This window comes from Sphaeramia orbicularis, chromosome 5, assembly GCF_902148855.1.
Source record: "Sphaeramia orbicularis chromosome 5, fSphaOr1.1, whole genome shotgun sequence".
Lineage (NCBI taxonomy): Eukaryota > Metazoa > Chordata > Actinopteri > Kurtiformes > Apogonidae > Sphaeramia > Sphaeramia orbicularis.
Genome location: NC_043961.1, coordinates 17,425,331 through 17,446,248, shown reverse-complemented (window position 1 = coordinate 17,446,248; position 20,918 = coordinate 17,425,331). Strand labels below are relative to the sequence as shown.

At 37.4% G+C, this 20,918-nt stretch overlaps 3 protein-coding genes across 3 annotated transcripts; 2 read left to right on the top strand and 1 right to left on the bottom strand.

The window, feature by feature from the left end:
- The first annotated feature begins 17 nt into the window (after positions 1-17).
- LOC115419984 (regulator of G-protein signaling 9-binding protein) lies at positions 18-7,783 on the top strand. The gene is made up of 5 exons (XM_030135081.1): positions 18-72; positions 4,081-4,297; positions 6,165-6,368; positions 6,506-6,648; positions 7,604-7,783. The coding sequence occupies exons 2-5, from the start codon at positions 4,096-4,098 to the stop codon at positions 7,781-7,783; spliced, it is 729 nt and encodes a 242-aa protein (XP_029990941.1). The 5' UTR covers positions 18-72; positions 4,081-4,095.
- Positions 7,784-10,310: 2,527 nt separating this feature from the next.
- On the bottom strand, positions 10,311-17,773 carry LOC115418892 (ubiquitin-conjugating enzyme E2C). Its single transcript, XM_030133423.1, has 7 exons — positions 17,608-17,773; positions 16,720-16,824; positions 15,607-15,634; positions 15,402-15,488; positions 14,091-14,295; positions 12,560-12,619; positions 10,311-10,454 (listed from the first exon to the last, which is right to left on the bottom strand). The coding sequence occupies exons 2-7, from the start codon at positions 16,818-16,820 to the stop codon at positions 10,417-10,419; spliced, it is 519 nt and encodes a 172-aa protein (XP_029989283.1). The 5' UTR covers positions 16,821-16,824; positions 17,608-17,773; the 3' UTR covers positions 10,311-10,416.
- Positions 17,774-18,871: 1,098 nt separating this feature from the next.
- Positions 18,872-20,477, top strand: polr2j (RNA polymerase II subunit J). Its single transcript, XM_030135449.1, has 3 exons — positions 18,872-19,053; positions 19,406-19,514; positions 20,291-20,477. Exons 1-3 carry the CDS (start codon positions 18,911-18,913, stop codon positions 20,390-20,392), a joined length of 354 nt encoding a protein of 117 aa, XP_029991309.1. The 5' UTR covers positions 18,872-18,910; the 3' UTR covers positions 20,393-20,477.
- Positions 20,478-20,918: the final 441 nt, after the last annotated feature.

Below are 20,918 nucleotides of genomic sequence, written 5' to 3'. Positions count from 1 at the left end.
ATAGAAACCTCCTCAGTTCTCCAGGACAGAAGAAGAGGAAGCAGCAGCAGATGGAGCGTTGATCATCTGCAGGTAGGACAGAGCTTTTCATCTAAGTCGATCCAGTTTTGTGACGTTAATCACATTTATTTATGGAGTTTGATGTAAAAATACAGTTATCTGTTATAACAGCTTTTATAAAATGTTTAATGATGCAGATCTCAGACACATTCTGCTCCAGCAGCAAATAAACACAGATAAAAAATACATACATATAGTGTTTAGTGTTATCCACTTTAATGTGTATAAATTGGAATCTTTAATGTGTATAAATCGGAATCTTTACACTAACCCATAAAGACCCAGTGCTACTTTTGTGGTAGTTCCTAAATGATATTTTCTTCTGTATTAACCTTTCTTAAGTGATTTATCATCATTAGTTATAATATTATCCTCTGAATTTTACATTTTTCACTGTAAATCATATATTTTCCTATATTTAATTCAGATATTTATGAAAACTCAGAGTTAATTCAAAGGTTGTAATATCAAAACAGAGAAAACTGAAGAAAAAGGGACTTTTTCCAGTCAAATCTCTCATTAACTGAACATAAACCCAGTGTCTCCATCCACTGTCTTTGATCCAACTCCATGGGCTTTACTGGTGAATCAATGTTGTAGAAGATGAAGGTGTTTCCACTTTCACTACAGAGCCTCTGAACATCCAGATGGGTCATATCTGATGACCATGAAAAGATGAATAACCACATTTTATATCATTTTTATTTTTTATTTTTATTTAATTATTATTTTTAATAGGATTAGTGGGTCAACAGGTATTAAACTGTTCAGATTAGTAGATGTTTTTGGTTGCTGAATGGGTCTTTAAGAGTTAAGCTTTTTTTTCCCATTGATTTTATTGCATTTTTTTGTTTTTCATTCAACAAAACAGTGTTTTCAAAAGACTAGACAAAACAAAACACACATGACAGCTCTTACATGAGAAATAAAAAACAAACAAAAAAAACCAAAAACGCAAAAACATAGCTTAATACAGAAGGTGGTAGGTCAGACTTACAATGTACAGGAGTCACATTTAAGAGTATCATTTAAATGCACAACAGTCCTTTTAATAGGATAGAAGAGAGGTCCAGTCCAATATAGTCCAAAAATGGGCGCCATACTCTGTAGAACTGATCTGCACTGTTATGTATGATATCAGTCAGATATTCTAGGGGGATCAGTTCAAAATTAATTTTACACCAACCACAGACAGAAGGAATCTTGTCACTAACCCACTGAAAAAGAATATTTTTTCTTGCTGCAAATGTTAGAATATTATATCGTCGGCTTCCTGATAAAACCTGCCAAGTGACATTTTTGGTTGGGAATAAACACCTGCTATCTCCCCTATTATAGCTTCAAATTTCAGTCTCCTGTGAGAGTTGTTTACATTCCATCATAAGTACCAACATTAAAGGAACAGATATTTTTTTTGTCATATTTCACAGTTTCCTGTTATATAAACAGTTTTTTGTTTCTCCTGTAAAATTTGCCAAAAGTCACATAGCAGGTTTTATCAGGAAGCCGACGATATAGTCTTTTGCCGGCTGCTGTGGGTTAAACTTGTTATTAATATTTGATGTTAGATATTTACTTAGATTATAGTTCAAATTCCCTGTTAGTTCGGTCAAACCATCTATATTATTTAGACGATATAGAACAACATAGAATTTTCAGCTTCTATCTGATCACCTTTTCAGACACAGGCGGCATTTCACTGTGTCTTCAAACAATGATGCCTTAAATTTATAAACTAATTGTTATCACTGGAGTCAGTTGGAGGTTGTACATTAGTTTTTGTGCATAAACACCAAGGGGCCTCTGCACTGGTATTAAGCAAATGCCAAATTATCTTAAAGCTGACCTCTTAATTAATTCTTATCTTAAACCACTGATGGCCACTGCTTCAAAAAAACCCTGGTTCCCATACACTTACACTGAACATAGTCAGTATTTTTCCCAGGAGTCATTAAATTTTATCCATTTTATTTGGAAACTTTGATAGGGAATATGGTCCATCTCTAAGTTTGTTTCTTATCAGATCTCAGATCCAAGCTTTAATGTCCCACATTCTAGGTTTGATTGACAGGTCTATGTGACAGTGTGCTTGTCTGGTGAATAAAATTTCAGTTTATTTAATAAAACGCATTAATTTCTGACAAACAGCTTCTCTGTGGTTGTGATTAATGATTTACATTATCAAGAGGTAAAATGACTTGTCATTTGATGCTTGATGAAGTTTTACAGTAAACTTGCACTTGCCATTAGCTCACCTCGGACCCACGGGCTTCTGTAGCCCCTCCCCTTTTGTCCAAATATGGTCACTTCTGGCGCCAAAAATCCAACACGGTGGCAACCAAATCACAAAATACTGGCTTCAAAACAGCAGTTGAGGAATTAAAGGATGGCGTCATAATTCCTCTCTCCACTTTTTACATTCAGTGCAGTTTGAACCGGTCAAGATATTGAAGGCAGTCAGTCCAAAACTAAACTAAATCCATATTAAATCAATCTGTTTGAACGTTAAAGACTATTCTCAAAGGAGAAAGATGTTAAACCATAACAGGATGGAAACTCTAGACCAACATTCGACAGTAAGTTCTGTGACAGATCAAAGGTTTTGGATGAATGTTCCTGGATCAGATAAGACAGAACCACAGGGTGAGGCCTTCACCCAGGGATGTCAAAATCATTTTAGTTCAGGTTCCACATTCAGGCCAATATGATCTCAAGTGGGTTGGACCAATAAAATAATACCATAATAGCCTATAAATAATAATCAAAAAATTTCTCTTTGTTTTAGTGGAAAAAATTAATATTTTATTATGAAAATATTATATTATGAAAATATGAATAACCTGAACAACCATAAACAACCTGAAATGTCTTAAGAAAAATAAGTGCAATTTCAACAATATTATGTCTCAGCATAATAAATTTAGTAACAGGCAGAACATTGGTACAATTGCACTTATTTTTCTTAAGACATTTCAGGTTGTTCATATTTGTTCAGGTTATTCACATTTTATTGTGAAAGAATTGTTTGTAAAAGCAAATATTTTCAAAAATGTAATGCATTTTTTTCCTCATTGAACCAAGAAGAAAATTGGGAGTCATTATTTATAGGTTATTATGCTATTATTTCACTTGCAATCACATTGGTTTTTATCTGGAACCTGAACTAAAACTAGTTTGACATCTTTGACTGTGAAATTCGCCAGTGTAGTTTTTTCACTGAAAGACCAGATTGGATGCTTTGGCGGGCTGGTTTTGGCAGGCTGTATGTTTGACACCCTTGCTTTGACCCAAACCTTCAGAAAACTGATAAAGAAGGAGACTTCTGCAGAGACGTGAGCATAAACTTCAGCAGAAGACATTATTAAAGAAGGAAAAGGCTGAACACAAGCTGATGTTAGTGCAGGACAATGATCCATTACAGACCCAACATGGTTTAAGACCAACAAAGTACATGTTTGGAACCTCCATCAGTATGACCTACAGGAACAATGGATCTGAACTCACCGATATTGAGTTTGAAGATCAACCAACAGTTCAGTTCAGTAGTTAAAGGACCAATACCACTAACTTAACATTAGCGGGGCTCAGATACAATATGGAAAACTCTGGAGTTTGATTTTAGCATCTCTCCGGGTCTGGATAAGTGTGAAAACAGAGTATGGAAAAACATTTGTTTCAAGATTGTTGGACAGAATGTCATTACATTTTTAAAAATGTAAGAGTCAGACTTTGAGTGCTTTTCATTATGCTTTTCAATATCTGATAAAGGACTTTAGAGACCTCAACGTGTCCAGAACTGTTTTTAAATGTAAAATGATGCGGAAAACCTGAAACAAAGTGTCTTTAAATATCTAAGAATGGTATCGAATAAATAAAAGCTGAAATGTATTGTGTAATATCATCAGTGCAAAGTAATTTATTGTCTGGATGAACCACATAAATATATTTAATGAATGGAAACTTTAAACTGAACCTGATCATGTTATACTGCAGGTGAACATAAGCCCCTCCAACCAACAGGTAGATGGTGACATCATGAGTCGATGGTGTCGTTCGGTGGACGAGTTGGCGACGAGGCGGCGGCAGCAGAGTGAGTGTGAGCGTGCTCAGGAAGCTCTCTGCAAGGTCACTTCCTGTTTCCAGCAGCTGGCGACGTCACTCGGGGCATCAGCTGACTGCAGCTTCCTGCGAGAAGAGATGGATGAAACGAGAGCCCTCGCACATCGCATCAGCAGCGGTACACAAAGAACATATTGACCTGTTTATTCACCATTTTACATCGTTCTCAGCTGTATGATTAACCCCTTCATCACCAACATGAACCTGGTTTGACCTGAGCTAATGCCACATAATTGGTTTGCTGTGAATCACAGTAGGCGTTTCTCAGTATCTAGTTTGCAGAGTTCAGACTTGGTAAGAACGGCTCCAGAGAATAGACAGCAACAATAGCACACCTGGAAGCCATTACATCGTTATCAAGGTTCTGCAGACCTTGATGATGAGCTGATCATTAATTGAACCAGGTGTGCTGGAAGAGGGAAATGTCTAAAACATGCAGGATAACCGGCCCTCAAGGACCGGATTTGAATATCCCTGCCTTAAAGGGTACCTGTAGTGAATTTTCATCGCTAACTATTTCAAAAGATCACTGATAGAAAAATTCTGAGACACGAGACAGAGTCACTGGATTCTGGAATCAAAAGATTTTACTTGCAGCAAGGAGTCAAGTACATACAGCAGGATGCAGCAGCAGCTGACTGACTAACACAGGGAGGTATAGATTCTTATAGAGAATAAAGAATGTTACACTCATTGGTTCACGTTTCTAAACATTGTGATGTATGTGTCTGGTGACAAAGTTTGTGCCATCCTCCTTCGGCAGGGGCTATCTCCATGTGATGTTGAAGTGTCTTGTTGTTGTAAATTTTGTCCCGTTGTCCCAGCCATGCTCCCATGGCAAGACAAAATACTGAAACATTGAGAAAGCATTTACAGACACCTTCAGGGTCAGGAGGAGACATTAGCGCCTCCAAGCAAGAAGGAATCACAGATAAGCCCAAGAAGACGAGACACTGTGGGGGTTAACCACCTTGAGAGATGTCCCCATGACACAACCTTCAAGCACACAGTATATTCTGAGAATAGTCTAACACTGTATTTTTCCAACAATCACATATAATCCTAGGGGTTCCGTCCAGTGAGATTCGTTATATCCCCTTGTCAAGTATGTGCGAGTACTAAGTCACTGCTCCATCAGTCAGACATGGTCAGAGACATGTTTCCTACTTCACGGGCTGTTCCAGCACCGGTACTGACACAGACTGGTTGTATTGTCTGATCACCTGTGCTGAGATGGACAGGTCACTGATCCTGTGCAGCAGACACCAGTCTAAGATGATACATTATCGCCCAGTGCTGGGTGGAGTGGAAAGGTTACGATTGAACAAACACCAACACATACTTGAACTCAATCTGTCTCACTGACTGCTGCTTGTTTACTTGCACTCAATCACCCAAAAACAATGATGGTATGTCACTTCTGGCTGGCAATGGCTGCACCCCATAGGTTCTGCCCCCGCCTGTAATTCCTGTAATATAAAGGTCCAGCATGGTGCATTTATGGGCATTTTTTACTGAATTTGCGCCTCTTTTGCCTATAAGTAATACCCAACGCACAATAAATGTCGTAAACATGACCAGTACAGATACACGTTAAGTTGACAGCAGCACAAAATGCATCTTGGGATATTTGCCCATCAAGTCCACAACGGACGAGACAAGAACAACATCCAGGAATTCCATTTGATCTTGGTTTGTGCAAACATTTAAATGGAACAATACAAGGGCCATGACAAAAAGGCATATTGAAGAACACCTAGTGTAATTTTGATTCTGTCACAGAATGTAGTTTTAAGTTTATACAGGTTAGAATGCAGTTGTTTCTAATCTTTGTCCAATTTATTGACACAGATCCTTCATGAACATATTTTTTTTCAGGGCTGTGATTTTTCTAGTGACTATGATTAGTAGCTGGACACCAACATTATTGACTGTATCTGGACTGGACATAGAACAGGACTGTAATACACCTGTGTCTGTTTCAGGTTTGTCCCGGCGTCTGATTCGCCTGCTGTCAGACTCTGACTCCGCCCCCACAGGTCAAGAGGACAGACAGGTGTCCGAGCGGTTGTGGGTTCTTTTCCTGTCTGTGTTGGAGAGTTTCCTATCGGACCTCCGTAAAGCCAGTGATCTGATTCGACAGTTCCCTCTGGGTCAGCGCTCTGACAGACGCTCATTGGTCAACGCAGGTCAGGTGTTTGACATACGATTCATATCTGAATGCACCTGAGCCCTGTACCTTTAAAACAGGACATTCGTAAGATAGGTCTCCTCACCTGTGTACTAGCCACGCCCCTTCACCTGTCTGTCTCCGCCCTCCCTTCAGGTTGTCTCGATGGCGTGGTGGGCGTGGCTGCTCGTGTTGCTTCAGTTCAGGCCCCGTGGCTCACATTGGAGGAAGAGTCCATTCCTGATCTGACCAATCACATCACAGGACTTGAAGCCATACTAAGTGATATGCAGCTGAGGGTGAGACAGTGACATGTTAACGACACACTAACAGAACGCTAACAACATGCTAACGGTCTGCTGTTACCAAGACCTCCACCCATAAAAATTATGAGACAAGATGATCTGATGACTTTTTTTATCCTCAAAATATTGCAGCTCTTAAGACTTTTTTTCAACTTCTTTTTGATAAAAATATCATTTCCAGTCATTTCAATACTTCAGTTCATCTGGACAAACTGCAAATAAGCTACAGCTTGAGGACTATAACTTTGTAAATTTTGACCCTCGTACTGTGTTTATTGACTGACTACGCTTTGGCTCAATGCATATTATATGTATGTTTTACATATGCAGATAATTTAAAGGTCCAGTGTGTGACATTTAGTGACTTCTAGTGGTGATGTTACAAAATATCAGCTTTGATTTTGGGCCAAACTATGTTTTCCACTGTATTATATTTAAAATGAAAAACATTTGACTTTTCAAGATAAAAAGTGCTAGTCTTTTGAGATTGAAAAGTTATAATTCTTCAAGAAAATTCATCTGTTGTAGACATTGTACATGCATTTCTGTGGAAAGCACTGCTGTCTTTGGAAAACCAATAATGGACTGGAATGTCTAAACCAGGGTTTTCATGTACCGCATTTCTTAAGTGCATGTAAATGCGTCAGATCTAAGTATTACAATTATCTTATTATTAAAACTTTTCAGATTTTTTACGGTCGTATAAATGGACTCAATGTGACATCAAATGAACCAGAATAAGATAATGATTGACCCTAAAGGTTAGAACATAACTTGCCCACACTTGAAAACCCTTGGCTTTCAGTCCACGCTAAAGTGTTGGCACATACAGATGGATAGGTGGACAGACGACGAACTGATGACACAAAAGATGTTCTGAGGGTTAATGGACAAACGGATCATCATATAAAAAGTCTGATGTCATCTCTGCATGGTTCTGGGTCTGCAGGTTCCTGTCCCGTTCTGGTCTGTGGAGGCCACTCAGCCACTATGGGTGGAAGCAGCTACTGAACTGGACGAACCGGAACACAGTCTGGAGGACCTGATGGAGGTTGAGGTCGTCTCTGATGGAAACAAGATGGCCACCTGCTGCCAACCACCATGCTGTGTTCTGGGCTGCGTTGGGTAGAGCAGGGGGCGGAGTCATCACTGGCCAATGAGATCAGTTGAAATAATAAAAACCCACCAAAGTCCACTAAGCTGTTTAACAGTAAACAGCATGTTCTGTTCAAGTTTTTTCTGAAGTTCCACCTCATGATGCACTGTGAAAGGGGGCAGGGCTTTAGTTGTTTGACACTGGTTCCTGAAAATGTTTAATATCCATTATTAATAAAATACATTATAATCCTTTGAGAGACACATTTATTTCCTTTTCTTTTATGATGATGAGGACGTGAAAGATACTGTAGGAAATAAATATATGGAAAACTAATGTCTTACTGAAAGAATTCAGAGGGTTAAAGTAAAAATAAGAAAAAATAGATTTTTCCCCCACATTTCTTTAATCACATCTCTGATCTTCTGAATTGAAAATCAGTTTGTAATAGATGAGAAAAGGATTTTAAATGGAACAGACACCAAAGGACAAACCTTCAAATGGAGATGAGCAGATCATCTACAAACTCCAACTGCGAGCCCAAAAAGTAAAAACATGTTCATATCAGTCGAAAAGGAAAACTATCACAATAAATATCAAATCATTATTACTTAAAGTTTAAAGGTTGTTTTTTTTTTTTCACTCAACTTAAAGTTGAAGGAATCAGGTGGTTGGTTGTAGTTTTGAATCATTCATAAAGGATCTAACAAGAACAAGATCTAACAAGATTAAACAATTCAACTTTTTTTTTTTAAATAATCAAACCCCAAAGATAAAAGAAAAACATATATTACAGTAACTGTATTTATCATGATGTATACATAATGGATAATAACTTAAATCCACCTCTCCTCTCTCCCTGATGCATCCATCACATCTATAGGTGATTTAGACTAAAGTTAACCTAAGGTGCATGTGTTTGGATGGAAAAAACAGAGAACATCATTAGTTCAATCCACAGTCACACACACTGGTGATATTCAGCGAAAGTAGAACCTCACAGTACAGGTTTAATTCATTCCATGACAGAGCTCCTTTTATGAATCAACTTTCCACACTGAAATTAAAGGTGCGGGAGACTTTTGTGACCAATTTTTCATCAAATCTGTAAAACATCAGTCATAGCCTAAGTATCATGAATCTGTAAGTCTTTCTGTGATTACTCACCTGAAATCTCTTGCATTACGGTGAACAATTTCGAAGTGCCATCCACCATAAACAAACCATGTGTTTACAAACAGAGCCGGGAGGTAACTCGGGCATCTTCAGAATTTTGTCGCGACGTGCATTGTGGGAAAGGGAGGTTCGCACAGCCACCTGCAGTGGCAGCGCAACCATATATTATATGGATGAAACAAACACGCGGAAATGTCTGAAACGCGGAAACGGCTGGAGGAATACGCATAGAGGGAAGGGAGCTCCTGCCGTTTCTGCATCGTGTCTTTAGCAGCTGCCGCTGTTAGGTGGCTGCGCAGGCCCCCGTTTCCCACAATGCATGTCGCAACAAAATTCCGAAGATGCCCAAGTTACCTCCCGGCTCTGGATGTAAACACACGTTTTGTTTATGGTGGATGGCACTTCGAAATTGTTCACCGTAATGCAAGAGGTTCAGGTGAGTAATCACAGAAAAACTTAGATTCATGATACTTAGGCTATGACTGAGGTTTTACAGATTTGATGAAAAATTGGTCACAAAAGTCTCCCGCACCTTTAACTAAAATATAATTAATCCATTCCAGCCCCAAAGATTCTTAAGGGTTTTTAAAAACAGAGGTGCAGTTAGAGAGAAAATAACAATTATAAAAACAGATAAACTGATTTCATTAACTAATTTACCTTAAAGATGAAATGACAATCTGTGTGAGAGGAGGACACTTGTCTTCATTTCCTGATACAGATCTCTTCCACTCCACTGTTCTTGTTGGGGAGTTTCCTCATCCTTTTCACATTAGTTTTCTTATCGCTTATTATCATCATTATCACTTTGTTATAATTATCATTGGTACCATTTTCTTTCCTTTTTGTCTTGTAATATTTCTTATATGTGTACATTCATTGTTGTGCTGCTACTGGAACCTTAATTTTCCTGAGGGATCAATAAAGTTCTATCTAATCTAATCTGTAGGAGGAACACCTGTTCCTCCAGCCCATTAAAGCACTAAAATGCTCAAGAACCACGGCTCGTAAGGTGAATTTCTCATATGCGTTAGGGTTCGTCACAGTGCACAAAACATTTAATAACAGGTAGAATATTGGTAAAATTTTGAAGTTTGACTAAAATGAGTTTGACCCCCTTGACTGTTAATATTTTCAGTGTAATTGTTGCACTTTACAGATTCATCCTGTGGGTCAAATTGGAACATTTGGTGGGCTGGTTTTGGCCCTCGGGCCATATGTTTGACACCCCTGAGTTAAAAAGTTAAAGAACTGAAACATATCAATTCCTGCAGTAATTATCCAATGGAAGGATCTTAAGTATTCACTTAAATCCACATGAGTATTTTTTTTTCAGCTGAGGTGTGTACATTAAACAAATGTTAATAAAGGTCAGTCATGAGCATCCATTTAAGAACTTTATTCCATTACCAACAAGATTAATAAACATAAAAATATTGTACAAAGAGACAAAGACACAGAAGAGGAAAATAAAAACGGAGGTGAAGTTGTCACTTCTGGAGGGTCGAGTGGAGGTGAGCTCTAAAAGCTGAAAAAAAAAACAAAAAAAAAAAAAACAGACAGTTACTACAATTCCCATCAGCCCCTGCTCTGTCAGACAAACAGCTGCTGCCTTCAGATATCAATAACTCCTGGGTTTCTGACAAGGTTCTGACATTCTACCAAAGGTGTAAATGCATGATATGGCTGAGATATGCATTAAAGTTATCCATGGTAATGATTGGTGTTTCACTGTGAATGCATGTAACCACTAGAGGGAGCAGTGAGTCACTGAGGTAAACTAATACAATGGGACAGAGTGACCAGGTAGGGTGAGAACCATTAAGAAACAATTTCTATAGTGGGTGAAAGCAAGTCAGTGATAAATGTTAGAACCACTGTTATCATTTTCTCCACTAGATTCAGCTGTAAATGTAAAGAATGGAGTTTGATACTGAAATATCAGTGTTTCTTTTACACAAGTGAGTTTGATGCTGAGGCTTATCAAGATATTAAGTCATTATGGGATGTTCTTGTCTTTGCTAACTTGCGGTTTGTTGATCCACAGTTCAGACTAAACTGTGACAGTTCTGACCTTGTTTGTTGGATTCCAAACAGATCTTTAGTTCAGCTATTGACAACACAAACTGAACAGAAAACAGAGGTGATTTATGGTTTTACTGTGGCTGTTTTCAGTCTAAAAACAGCTAAGCTAAGAGAGCTATAATGTAAACTACACTGGTCTACAATTTTTTTTTAGAAATTATCTGTTTAAGAGATTAAATGTGCTAAATGTTATGTATTTGGATAAAATTAATTGGAGAACAAATGACTGATGTTTTCAAGGTATATGATAAAGTGTTATTACACATATATATTGGTTTATGTACATTTATACAATAGATTTATGAGATCTTCCACTAGATAGAACCTGTAAAGTGACTGTATTGTAATGTGCAGACAGTGTTTTGAAGTAAATCTGGTAGCTCATAGACAAATATTCCTTTTGAGTAAAACCCATTCTCTCATTAATTCTCGAATTTCACATTTTGACCCAAGACTGTATCTTGGAAACTTCAGCCAACCAGCATTTTTGACTTGATTTTTCTTTATCAGTGACTCACATGGTTAAATTTCACTACTTTTATTCTGGAAGCATTTTACTTGTAGACCAGTGCAATCAGATGATGCAGCATGTGACACTTCTAAAACACTGAGCCTATTTACAAGTCCATAAAAATCTGATAACTGTCAATAATCAGATAATTGCAATAGAGATCTGATGAGTTTACATGCTTTTAAGAAATAGGATAATTGATAAACCCTGGTTTAGACGTTTCAGTCCTTTATTGGATTTCTTTCGGAGGTTGTACGTACATAGTGATGATACAATCAAACTTCCTGTTAATGTCTTCCGCTCATGTTTGACTACGCAACTTCAGTTTTCTACGATTTAATTGTTTTTACACATGTTCAGATGTAACAGAGCTAAATAACTCAGATTAACCTGTATACATGCAGGAAGACATGGGAGTGTTGGGGACAAATCCAGGTGTGTTAATCTGATTTCTCCTAATCAGATTACTGCTGTTATCTGATAAAACAAATCAGATTATACTGTTTACATGATCAATAATAATCTGATAACTCCAGAAATCACATAATGAGTGGAGTATTAGTGTGGTTGTAAGTAAACATGTTCAGTGTTACTTTGAGTTTATGTTTAAAGGAGAAAACCTTGATGATGCCACAGGTCTATTCTAGTTCCTTTATAAATACCATGGCTACAAGTAACTCCTTCAAAATACCCACCTTTCAATGTAAATATTGTGTCAATAACAGCTGACTTTGACATTGTGGGCTGGGTTTTCCATGTTTCCTTATTTTTCACGTTCCCTAATCAACTTAATACATCCCACAATGCACTGGGCTATATATTACAGAAATAAAAACTGTAAGATGATTCTGCAGCTGTCACAACTTCTCTTTACAGTTCACTGAGAAAATGATCCGTGTATGATTCAGACAGATCTTAAACTCTCCCATCAGCCCCGGGTGCGATCATGTGAATGCAGCATAGTGTTCATTTCCTGTCAGACATTAAAACTCCCAGAGTGACCCTGATGGCAGCAGTTACCATCATTGACCTCTCACCTTCTTGATTGTCCCAAAGTTCAGCAGCAGTCGGGTTCAGAGGACTCTCATTGTTCGGCTCTGAAACAAACAAAAAACAAAACACAAATGTCAGTGTGACTTCAGGACTTCAGACCTAATTTAATCCCAAATGTTACATATGTGAATCACAAATCCACAAAGGAAGGAATTCATTTAAAGTGTGACCATAAATCATATATGAAGTTACCCTGCTGTCATACATTTGTTAAGTCCTGACCTAAACTCACATGGCTCCTGTATAATATTGTGTGCATTATATAAAGTTATATAAATACTACATTTCTTGTATTTTTTTTCCTCTTTATATTTCATTTTTCACTTGTTTATTGTTTTTCTACCTGTCTCTCTATACACATGCTTGTTGTATGTTGCTGCTCTTAACTATGAAATTTCCCCATGATGGTAAAAATAGTCATATCTCATCTTATCAGAAGGAAATTTAAGGGCTTAACTTCAGACACAAGAACCTGTCACCACATACATTTTCTCTCTCTAACTTTTAAGTGATTTATCACCATTTCTAATAACATTATTCTCTGTATCTTGCATTTTTCAGTGTAAATCAGGTATTTTTCCCTGTATAATTCACTGATCGTGTAGATGTTCATGAAAATTCAGTAAATTGAAAAAAACTGAAGAAAACATGACTTTCAGCAAGGATATCAATAACTGAACATATTCACCCATTCATTTTCTGAACCCGCTTTATCCTCACTAGGGTCACGGGGGTCGCTTGGAGCCTATCCCAGCTACATAGGGGCGAAGGCAGGGCACACCCTGGACAAGTCGCCAATTCATCGCAGGGCTTAACTGAACATATAAACAAGCATTTACGACTACTGTCATTGATCAGACTCCATGGGTTTTACTGGTAAAGCAATGTTTACAATTTTTGTTCATTTTATTTATTATTTTACTTTTTTATTAATTTTTATCTTTAATTTATTTCAGTGTGTTACTTATTTTGACACTTCTATTATTACAGTGTTGATTTATTATAGATTTTGTTCATTTTATTCGTTACTTTGCCTGTTTTTGTTCATTTTCTTGCTTCTCTTACTTTTTTTTTTAACTTTTACTTTGTTTTAGTACATTTTTTTTACTTTTTTCCCCACATAGTTTATCATTTTGTAGGGTTTTTTTTTTTTTTAATTCATTTTTGTTCATTTTATCCATTGTCATTGACCCAACTCCATAGGTTTTACTAGTGAATCAATGTTGTAGACGATGAAAGCATTTCCATGTTCACTACAGAGCCTCTGAACGCCCAAATGGGTCACATCTGATGACCATGAAAAGATGACAAACTGCATTTTACACCAATTATTCACATGTATTGATAGGATTAATGGATCAACAGGTGTTCACCAGTTTAGATCAGTAGATTGCTTCAGTCTTTAACAGTTAAGAACCAATAAGTAGAGGCTACGTTTACTTTTATTATGTCAGTCAGAACGAAGTTTCAGAGCCTAAATCTAGTGATGCTAGTTAAACTGGTTGTACTGATTACCTCCCAGCAGGCTCTGGATGGACAGCAGGATGGAGCGGACGTCGTACAACGCCGACCACTTGTCCTTCAGGATGTCGAGGCAGATGAAGCCCTGTTCGTCCACGTTGGGATGAAAACATGGAGTGACGAACTTCACGTCAGGAGCCCGGTATGGATAACCACCAGGGAACTCCAAGGAGAGGCGGAACTGCAAGCCCTCGTACACCTGAACAAGCACAGGTACATCAGCCTTATTCAGATACAGCAGAGTTCTACATCTGGAGAGGCCGCTTCCTTTTACTTCCTAAATTTTAAACACAGTCTGTACTTTCTACCTAGATTTTAAAAACAGGCTCTTGATTTTAGGATGAATTATCCATTATTTTCTACTTTGCATCACTGTACAATTTAACAACATAAACACCGATTTCAACCTAGATGAATACAACAATAACACTTAGAAACTGGTGAATAGTTGTAAAAGTCCTGACCAGATGAGACACTATAGGGCAGGGGTGTCAAATTCATTCAAGTTCAGGTTCCACGTTCAGACCAATATGATCTCAAATGGGCTGGACTAGTAAAATAATAACAGTAAAAAACTAAAATTATGTTATGAAATAATTACATCTTCAAAGTATCCTTTAAAAAAATGTTGTCAACCATGAACACCCTAAAATTTCAAAAGAAAAATAAGTGAAATTTGAACACATTTATGCCACACTTTATCATCTACACATGTACAGTACAACTTACGGATCACAGTTGATCTACAAGCACATTTAGTAACAGGTAGAATATTGGTCACGTTTAACTTCTCCCAAGACATTTCATGTTTATATATTTTCAGATTATTCACATTTTTTGCAAAGGACTGTTTGTAAATGTGTAAAATTTTCACACTAAAACAAAGAGATAAATTTGGAGTTGTCATAATGGATAGGTTATTATGATAGTACATTACTGGTCTGATCCACTTGAGGTTGAATTTGGCTGCAAGTGACACCTTGACAAAAATGATTTTGACACCACTGATTGTTAATATCTTCAGTGTAATTTTTTGCATTTCACAAATTCATCCAACAGGCCAATGGGACCCTTTGGCGGGCCAATTTTGGCCCATGGGCTGTATGTTTGACACCCCTGCTATAGTGAGACGGGATATAGGCCTAGAGGATATAGAGCTGGTACTTTTCATTGTTCATCAGTAAAGACATTAAATTAATACTTCCTCTTTTATCATAGTCAGTTTTTACACAACTTCTGAAAGAAGGGGATTAAAATTAGACACTTCTGGATTAATATCAGTATGATCAGTGCAAGAAAACACACCGTCCCCCGTGGTCCCTCAATGGTTCCACGCCATTTAAAAAGATTATCCGACTCTGGAAATGCTGATATTCCTTTATCACCCGACATCTGTCAGATGACACAACAGGTGACAGATGAGTTTGCAACAATTTAAAATGAAATGAACATTCAAGTGGTTAAAATTATGGAAATCACATATTCAGCGTTTAGAGTCAAACAGACTCACCATTAGAGTCATCAGCTCCTGCTGCAGCCTGTACAAAAAACCCAACGGCACACATTAGAGCACACAAAAAAAGCCCAGAACAGAAAGCAGACACAATCTAGGGTTTGTCCTATTCTGGTCCTGATGTGACCACATCTTTACCTGGCTGGCTCTAGCAAACGGATCTTACAAGTAATGTGCTTTAGGGGAAAAGGTTGTCACATTAAAAATCTATAGTTACTATGTTTACTTTGTCAGAAAAAAAAAAAAGCATTTTTGAATAATTTTCCTACTAAATATGGAGTCGATTTTTTTCTCCAGACTACAGAAATCTCAGCATCATTTCATGAGCCAGAGCCGCTTCCATCAGGTCAAATTATGATATTCATGAGGATGATGAAACAGAGGACGAGGACGCAGCACAAACAGAGGGCACTTGGCTCCTTTAGGACACACAGAGTGTTGACAGTCTGTACCGACTCACGTACTCAGGCCTGACTCTGCACTTTTAATTTGTTTCAGCTCCAGTGCTGAGAACCACAGCAAGAGACAGAGGTGACACGACCACAGAACCAGTCTCACTACTTCACAAATCCACTCTGACTTGTAGAGAGACCTGAATAATTAACATGTTGGACTGATAGTGTCTATTGTAATCAAATTAGATGACAGATTAAAAGACAAAACATAAGTTCAGAGTCTGTGTGTAAAGGTCTTAAGTTTGACATCACCCTGTTGAAGACGATACTGACTTTTCAATTCGCATCAACATGAGGATTATTCACTGATCATTTAACAGGGTCTTTTATTAAGCATACTGTATTAAGGAATGGATTCATTACAGATGAACTGTTGGTCTTCACATCCGTTACCATAGTAACACACTGAGGGTTATAGTTACCATGGTAACATACCTGGAGGCCCACTGAAATCACATTGAAACTGACCATAGAGTTTCCCTTGAATTTAAGTTTCCCCTACACCTGCTTAAAAAAAAAACAAAAACAAAACAGTAGTATTTATGCTGAATTTGTAATGTTTATACAGTGTTCTTGTTGTCCTCTAGATGTGTTTGCATTGTGTTCATGTGTTAATGAATTAACTGAATTTATCTTTATGTTCATCATATCTGACCGTTTGGTGACTGATCCTTTAGCTGAGGTGGTACCACTGGTGTTGCCTTTCAGGGCTGCTGTGGACGAGGCTGCTGCAGGATCCATGTTCTGAGAGGCCATTGTACTGACAGACAGACAGACAGACAGACAGGCAGGCTGTTATCGTGTGCGTTTGAACTTCCAGGTTCTGGTTCTGTTCACGTGTTTGACACATACTATTTTTGTTTGTTCAATTAAAGATCATAGCGGGTTTCTGATTTCAGAAACCTTGCTCAAATCTCATTCCAGTTCAGAGAAACACGATTCTCAAAATCAGGCTCATCTGAAATAAACTGTTGTTACATCTGATATCTGTGCAGAAACAAACAGGAGAGGAAAAGCAGTCTGTGTATCTTCTGTAAGAATTAAGAAACAATTCTCTATCTCAGTGAAGAAAAACTTTGAGACTTCTGGTCAGTCTCATTATTACATCCTGAATTCATTTGACTCTCAAATAACTTGAAACTGACCAAAACATCAGATGAAAATATACAAATGAACCCAGGACATAGACCTGTCTCAGTTATATCAGGCACTGGGAATAGTATAATAGACATTAACATGAAACTGAATGAGATTAACAGACAGATAACACATATGCTTCCTAACTTTAAGACAGTAAACCGTTCTGTATGAATTCCTGAAACACAGTGAACTGAAGATGAATGAATAGATAAACAACAAACTGTCCGGTGTTGTCGGTTTCAATTTCTCATTAGCTTTGGCCCGATGCTAACGGCAAGAGCGCTTTTCAAGTTTCCCAGCAGTATTTGTACATGTCTGCTTATTTACTGATTAAAGTCCGGTTGAGGGATACGAACTGTATCGCTATGGTTCGGTTCTAACTCAGTTCTGACCCGGTACTCACCGTGTGTTGGCTCCGTTTGCTGCGTTAGCTGCTTCTCCGTGTCGCTCTGTTAACGCTCCCGCCGCTGCGTTTAAACCACCGCTTCCGCTCAGGCTCAGCCAATCAGAGGCCGATTTTCAAAAACAGCCCGTCTTCTTCTGCGGCTAGTGGAGGTGTGGCCTCTGTTCCATTTAGCGCCACCTGCAGGGCGTCACGTCACAGAAAATACAAGTGTGTTGTCCTTAAAAATTGAAAATATTCCATCTTTTTCTTTATGTGTTATTATTTATTTTATGGATTCATTAGAAGTTAATGTCAAAGATATAGTTAACCTTATTATTATTTTGGGTAAATATCATATTCATTCTTGTATATGGAAAAATACGAACTCCTCCTTTAACTTGTTTTTATATGATTTTATTAAGTATTACAAATCCCTTAATTATATTGAAAATATGTCCAAAAAAAAAAAAAAAAAAAAAAAAAAAAAAGCCAGAAAACTTTATTTTAGTTTATCTAAATCCTTGCTGTTTTAATTATATCTTGCCTTGTCCTTTGTGCTCTGTTGTCCAGTCTGATTTAGTTATTTATTTTTCTTTCTGCCTCAGTATTATCATTACACCTCAAATGTCTAAAAATTATTATTATTATTATTATTATTGTTATTGTTTTGTTTTTTGTTTCTGATAGTTGTAATAGTTGTGTTTAATCATTCCACCATGTCTCAGATGTATTTCTAGATTCCTCTTTTGTAATGTTGTGTGATGTTGAAACGAAATGTCAAAACTTCATATTATGGTTACATGTCATTAATCATTTTATATTATCACTTTATATTATATAGCTAAAGTATACGAAATATGATTTTGTATTCAATGAAATGTGCCAATTAAAATCAAAACAACTCTAAAATTTGCGGTTAAGCTACTGTTTTGTTCAGTTTTCTTAATTTGTTGATGATTCTGATCCTTTCTAAAAATTTTATTTCAGCTATCAATACTTACAAAACAAAAATGTTATGTTTACATTACAGAATAATGCTGAGCAAATACACTTCAGAAATCATCACCATAAAACATAACAATGAAAGTCATAAAGAAAATAAAAGGACAAATTAAAGGAAAATAAAGGGAAAAGAAAAAAAGAAGCAATTGGTCAGTCTTGATTTGTCGGGGTCAAAAAAAAACAAAAACAAAAAACCGGTCTTCAAGAATTTCACATAAGTTTTTCCTGCGGAAGTGTTATTATGAAGGACTCCTACCTCGTTTTCGGCGGAAGTCTCGTTTTGAAGGAGTACTTCCGGGTCTTATCACAGTAAATAAAAATGAACGCGCCTCCAGCCTTCGAGTCTTTTCTTCTTTTCGAAGGAGAAAAGAAAATTAGCATTACCAAAGACACGAAAGTACCGAACGCATGTTTATTCACCCTTAACAAGGAGGACCACACTCTGGGAAACATTATCCGAGCGTAAGACGACAAAACGACGCACAATGAACCAACAACTAGCTAGCAACTAGCTAACACTGAGCTAACGGCATATTAACAGGAAACAGATATTATTTATACATAATAATCCTTATCGGTGTCAAAAGAATATCGAATCAACTCTCTTGAACATCAATAGAAAATGTAAGATGAGAAAACAACCTATAAAAGTCAAGAATATAGCAGTTACAGCTTAAGAGAGAGAGAGTCATTTAATTTAAGTCATGATGTAAACAATGGAGCGGTGCATGAAATTCCGTTGTTTTTCTGTCATAGTCTTTCATCATTAAATACATCACTTCACACTCAGCTGTACTCTGTGTCTGTTTTTCAGTCAGCTGTTGAAGGATCCTCAGGTTCTATTTGCTGGTTACAAAGTTCCTCATCCACTGGAACATAAGATCGTCATCAGAGTCCAGACCACACCTGACTACAGTCCACAGGTAACAGGACATAAACAAAAGGAACATTAAAAATCAAAGAAAAGTTTTACCAAAACAAGTTGGTTCTTCAACGGACGACCATACCCAGGGGAGACTTTGAGGGGAACTGAAGACGCATTTCAGTTTTTAGTTACAGAGCAGGACGTTTTGCCAAGCTTGAATCTTAAAGGGTCAGTGATTATCGGATCACAACTACATTTTTTATGGGTAATATTTATTTTGAGTGAGTTTAAGGTTGACCTGCACCTATGTTGTAAGAATCTACATCAGATTTGAGACTTAGGTTGAGTTTTTGCTATAATCATTTTAGTTGGTATCTAAAGTTATATGTAAGGGTGATGTATCAGTGTTTAAGTGACCAACAGTCTTGCCTGTAGGGGGAGCTGCAACTACTGTATTGATTTGATCACAGAGCAGAGTCAACTCAGATGTCTACTAACGTCAGACAGAGCACACACACACACACACACACACACACACACACATTGGATTCTGTTGTAGATTTAGGATTAAATTCAATATCTGCATCAGTGAAGTAATTCAAAACCTTTTTGCTGCTTGTGTGCCTTGGATGTTGCCAATGTTCATGTGACTGTTGGTCTGCCAAGGCTTGAAACTTATAAAATTAAACACATTTGAGTGTCACAATGTCAAGATGAAAAAAAGGCTGACATGAGAGTATTGGAGTAATAAAACTCCATCTCCTTACTCACTTGAAAAACAAATTAAACATGAAATCAAAAACCAACCTGATGAAAATAAACTTGTGTTTTCAGGAGGCGTTCACCAATGCCATCACTGACCTGATCAGCGAGTTGTCGCTGCTGGAAGAACGATTCCGAGTTGCCATCAAAGACAAACAGGAGGGAATCGAGTGATGAAGTGACTCGTGTTTATTTTGTTGTTGTGTTTTTTTTACCTGTTGCTTACTTGTGTAAATAAAGTCTGATGTGGTGATGTTGACCTGCTGTGTACTATATTCATATGACAGTTGAACATGTTCAGGAGTGTTTGATGTTTTAGCCCTCAAGGAGCTGTTCTAGAGCTATGGTGTCCTACCTGTGGTCCGAGGTGACCCCCCCCCCCCCCCCCCCAGTCCTGAACCTTCATGTAAACTCATTGATCTCTGAGGCTGATCCTTGTTTAGTGTCAAGTAACAGTAAAAAATAGGTTCAGGACTGAAGATGCTGAATGTCCACAGATCTGAGCTTTTCTTTTGTCATTTTACTTCCATCTTCATGACTTTGTTTTACAGTTTAACAGCAGCATCTAATATAGGAACAATCCAATGGTTAAGTCTGAAAACGTCTGAAAAAACTAACCTGCACACAATGAGTTGTAGGTCAGTATGTTTTACTATAACTATAGAACAATCTATGTCTGAAAACGAATCTGTCCTCAAAC

Bases quoted from the DNA above. Each gene is read 5' to 3' on its own strand.
- polr2j (XM_030135449.1), top strand. From the start codon at position 18,911: ATGAACGCGCCTCCAGCCTTCGAGTCTTTTCTTCTTTTCGAAGGAGAA. The intron at 19,054-19,405 runs GTAAGACGACAA...TCTGTTTTTCAG, and splicing joins CTGGGAAACATTATCCGAGC to TCAGCTGTTGAAGGATCCTC. The intron at 19,515-20,290 runs GTAACAGGACAT...TTGTGTTTTCAG, and splicing joins CACCTGACTACAGTCCACAG to GAGGCGTTCACCAATGCCAT.
- LOC115419984 (XM_030135081.1), top strand. From the start codon at position 4,096: ATGAGTCGATGGTGTCGTTCGGTGGACGAGTTGGCGACGAGGCGGCGG. The intron at 4,298-6,164 runs GTACACAAAGAA...TGTCTGTTTCAG, and splicing joins CGCACATCGCATCAGCAGCG to GTTTGTCCCGGCGTCTGATT. The intron at 6,649-7,603 runs GTGAGACAGTGA...CTGGGTCTGCAG, and splicing joins TAAGTGATATGCAGCTGAGG to GTTCCTGTCCCGTTCTGGTC.
- LOC115418892 (XM_030133423.1), bottom strand. From the start codon at position 16,820: ATGGCCTCTCAGAACATGGATCCTGCAGCAGCCTCGTCCACAGCAGCC. The intron at 12,620-14,090 runs GTAATCAGTACA...TGTTTGTTTCAG, and splicing joins CATCCAGAGCCTGCTGGGAG to AGCCGAACAATGAGAGTCCT. The intron at 10,455-12,559 runs GTGAGAGGTCAA...TTTTTTTTTCAG, and splicing joins ACTTTGGGACAATCAAGAAG to CTTTTAGAGCTCACCTCCAC.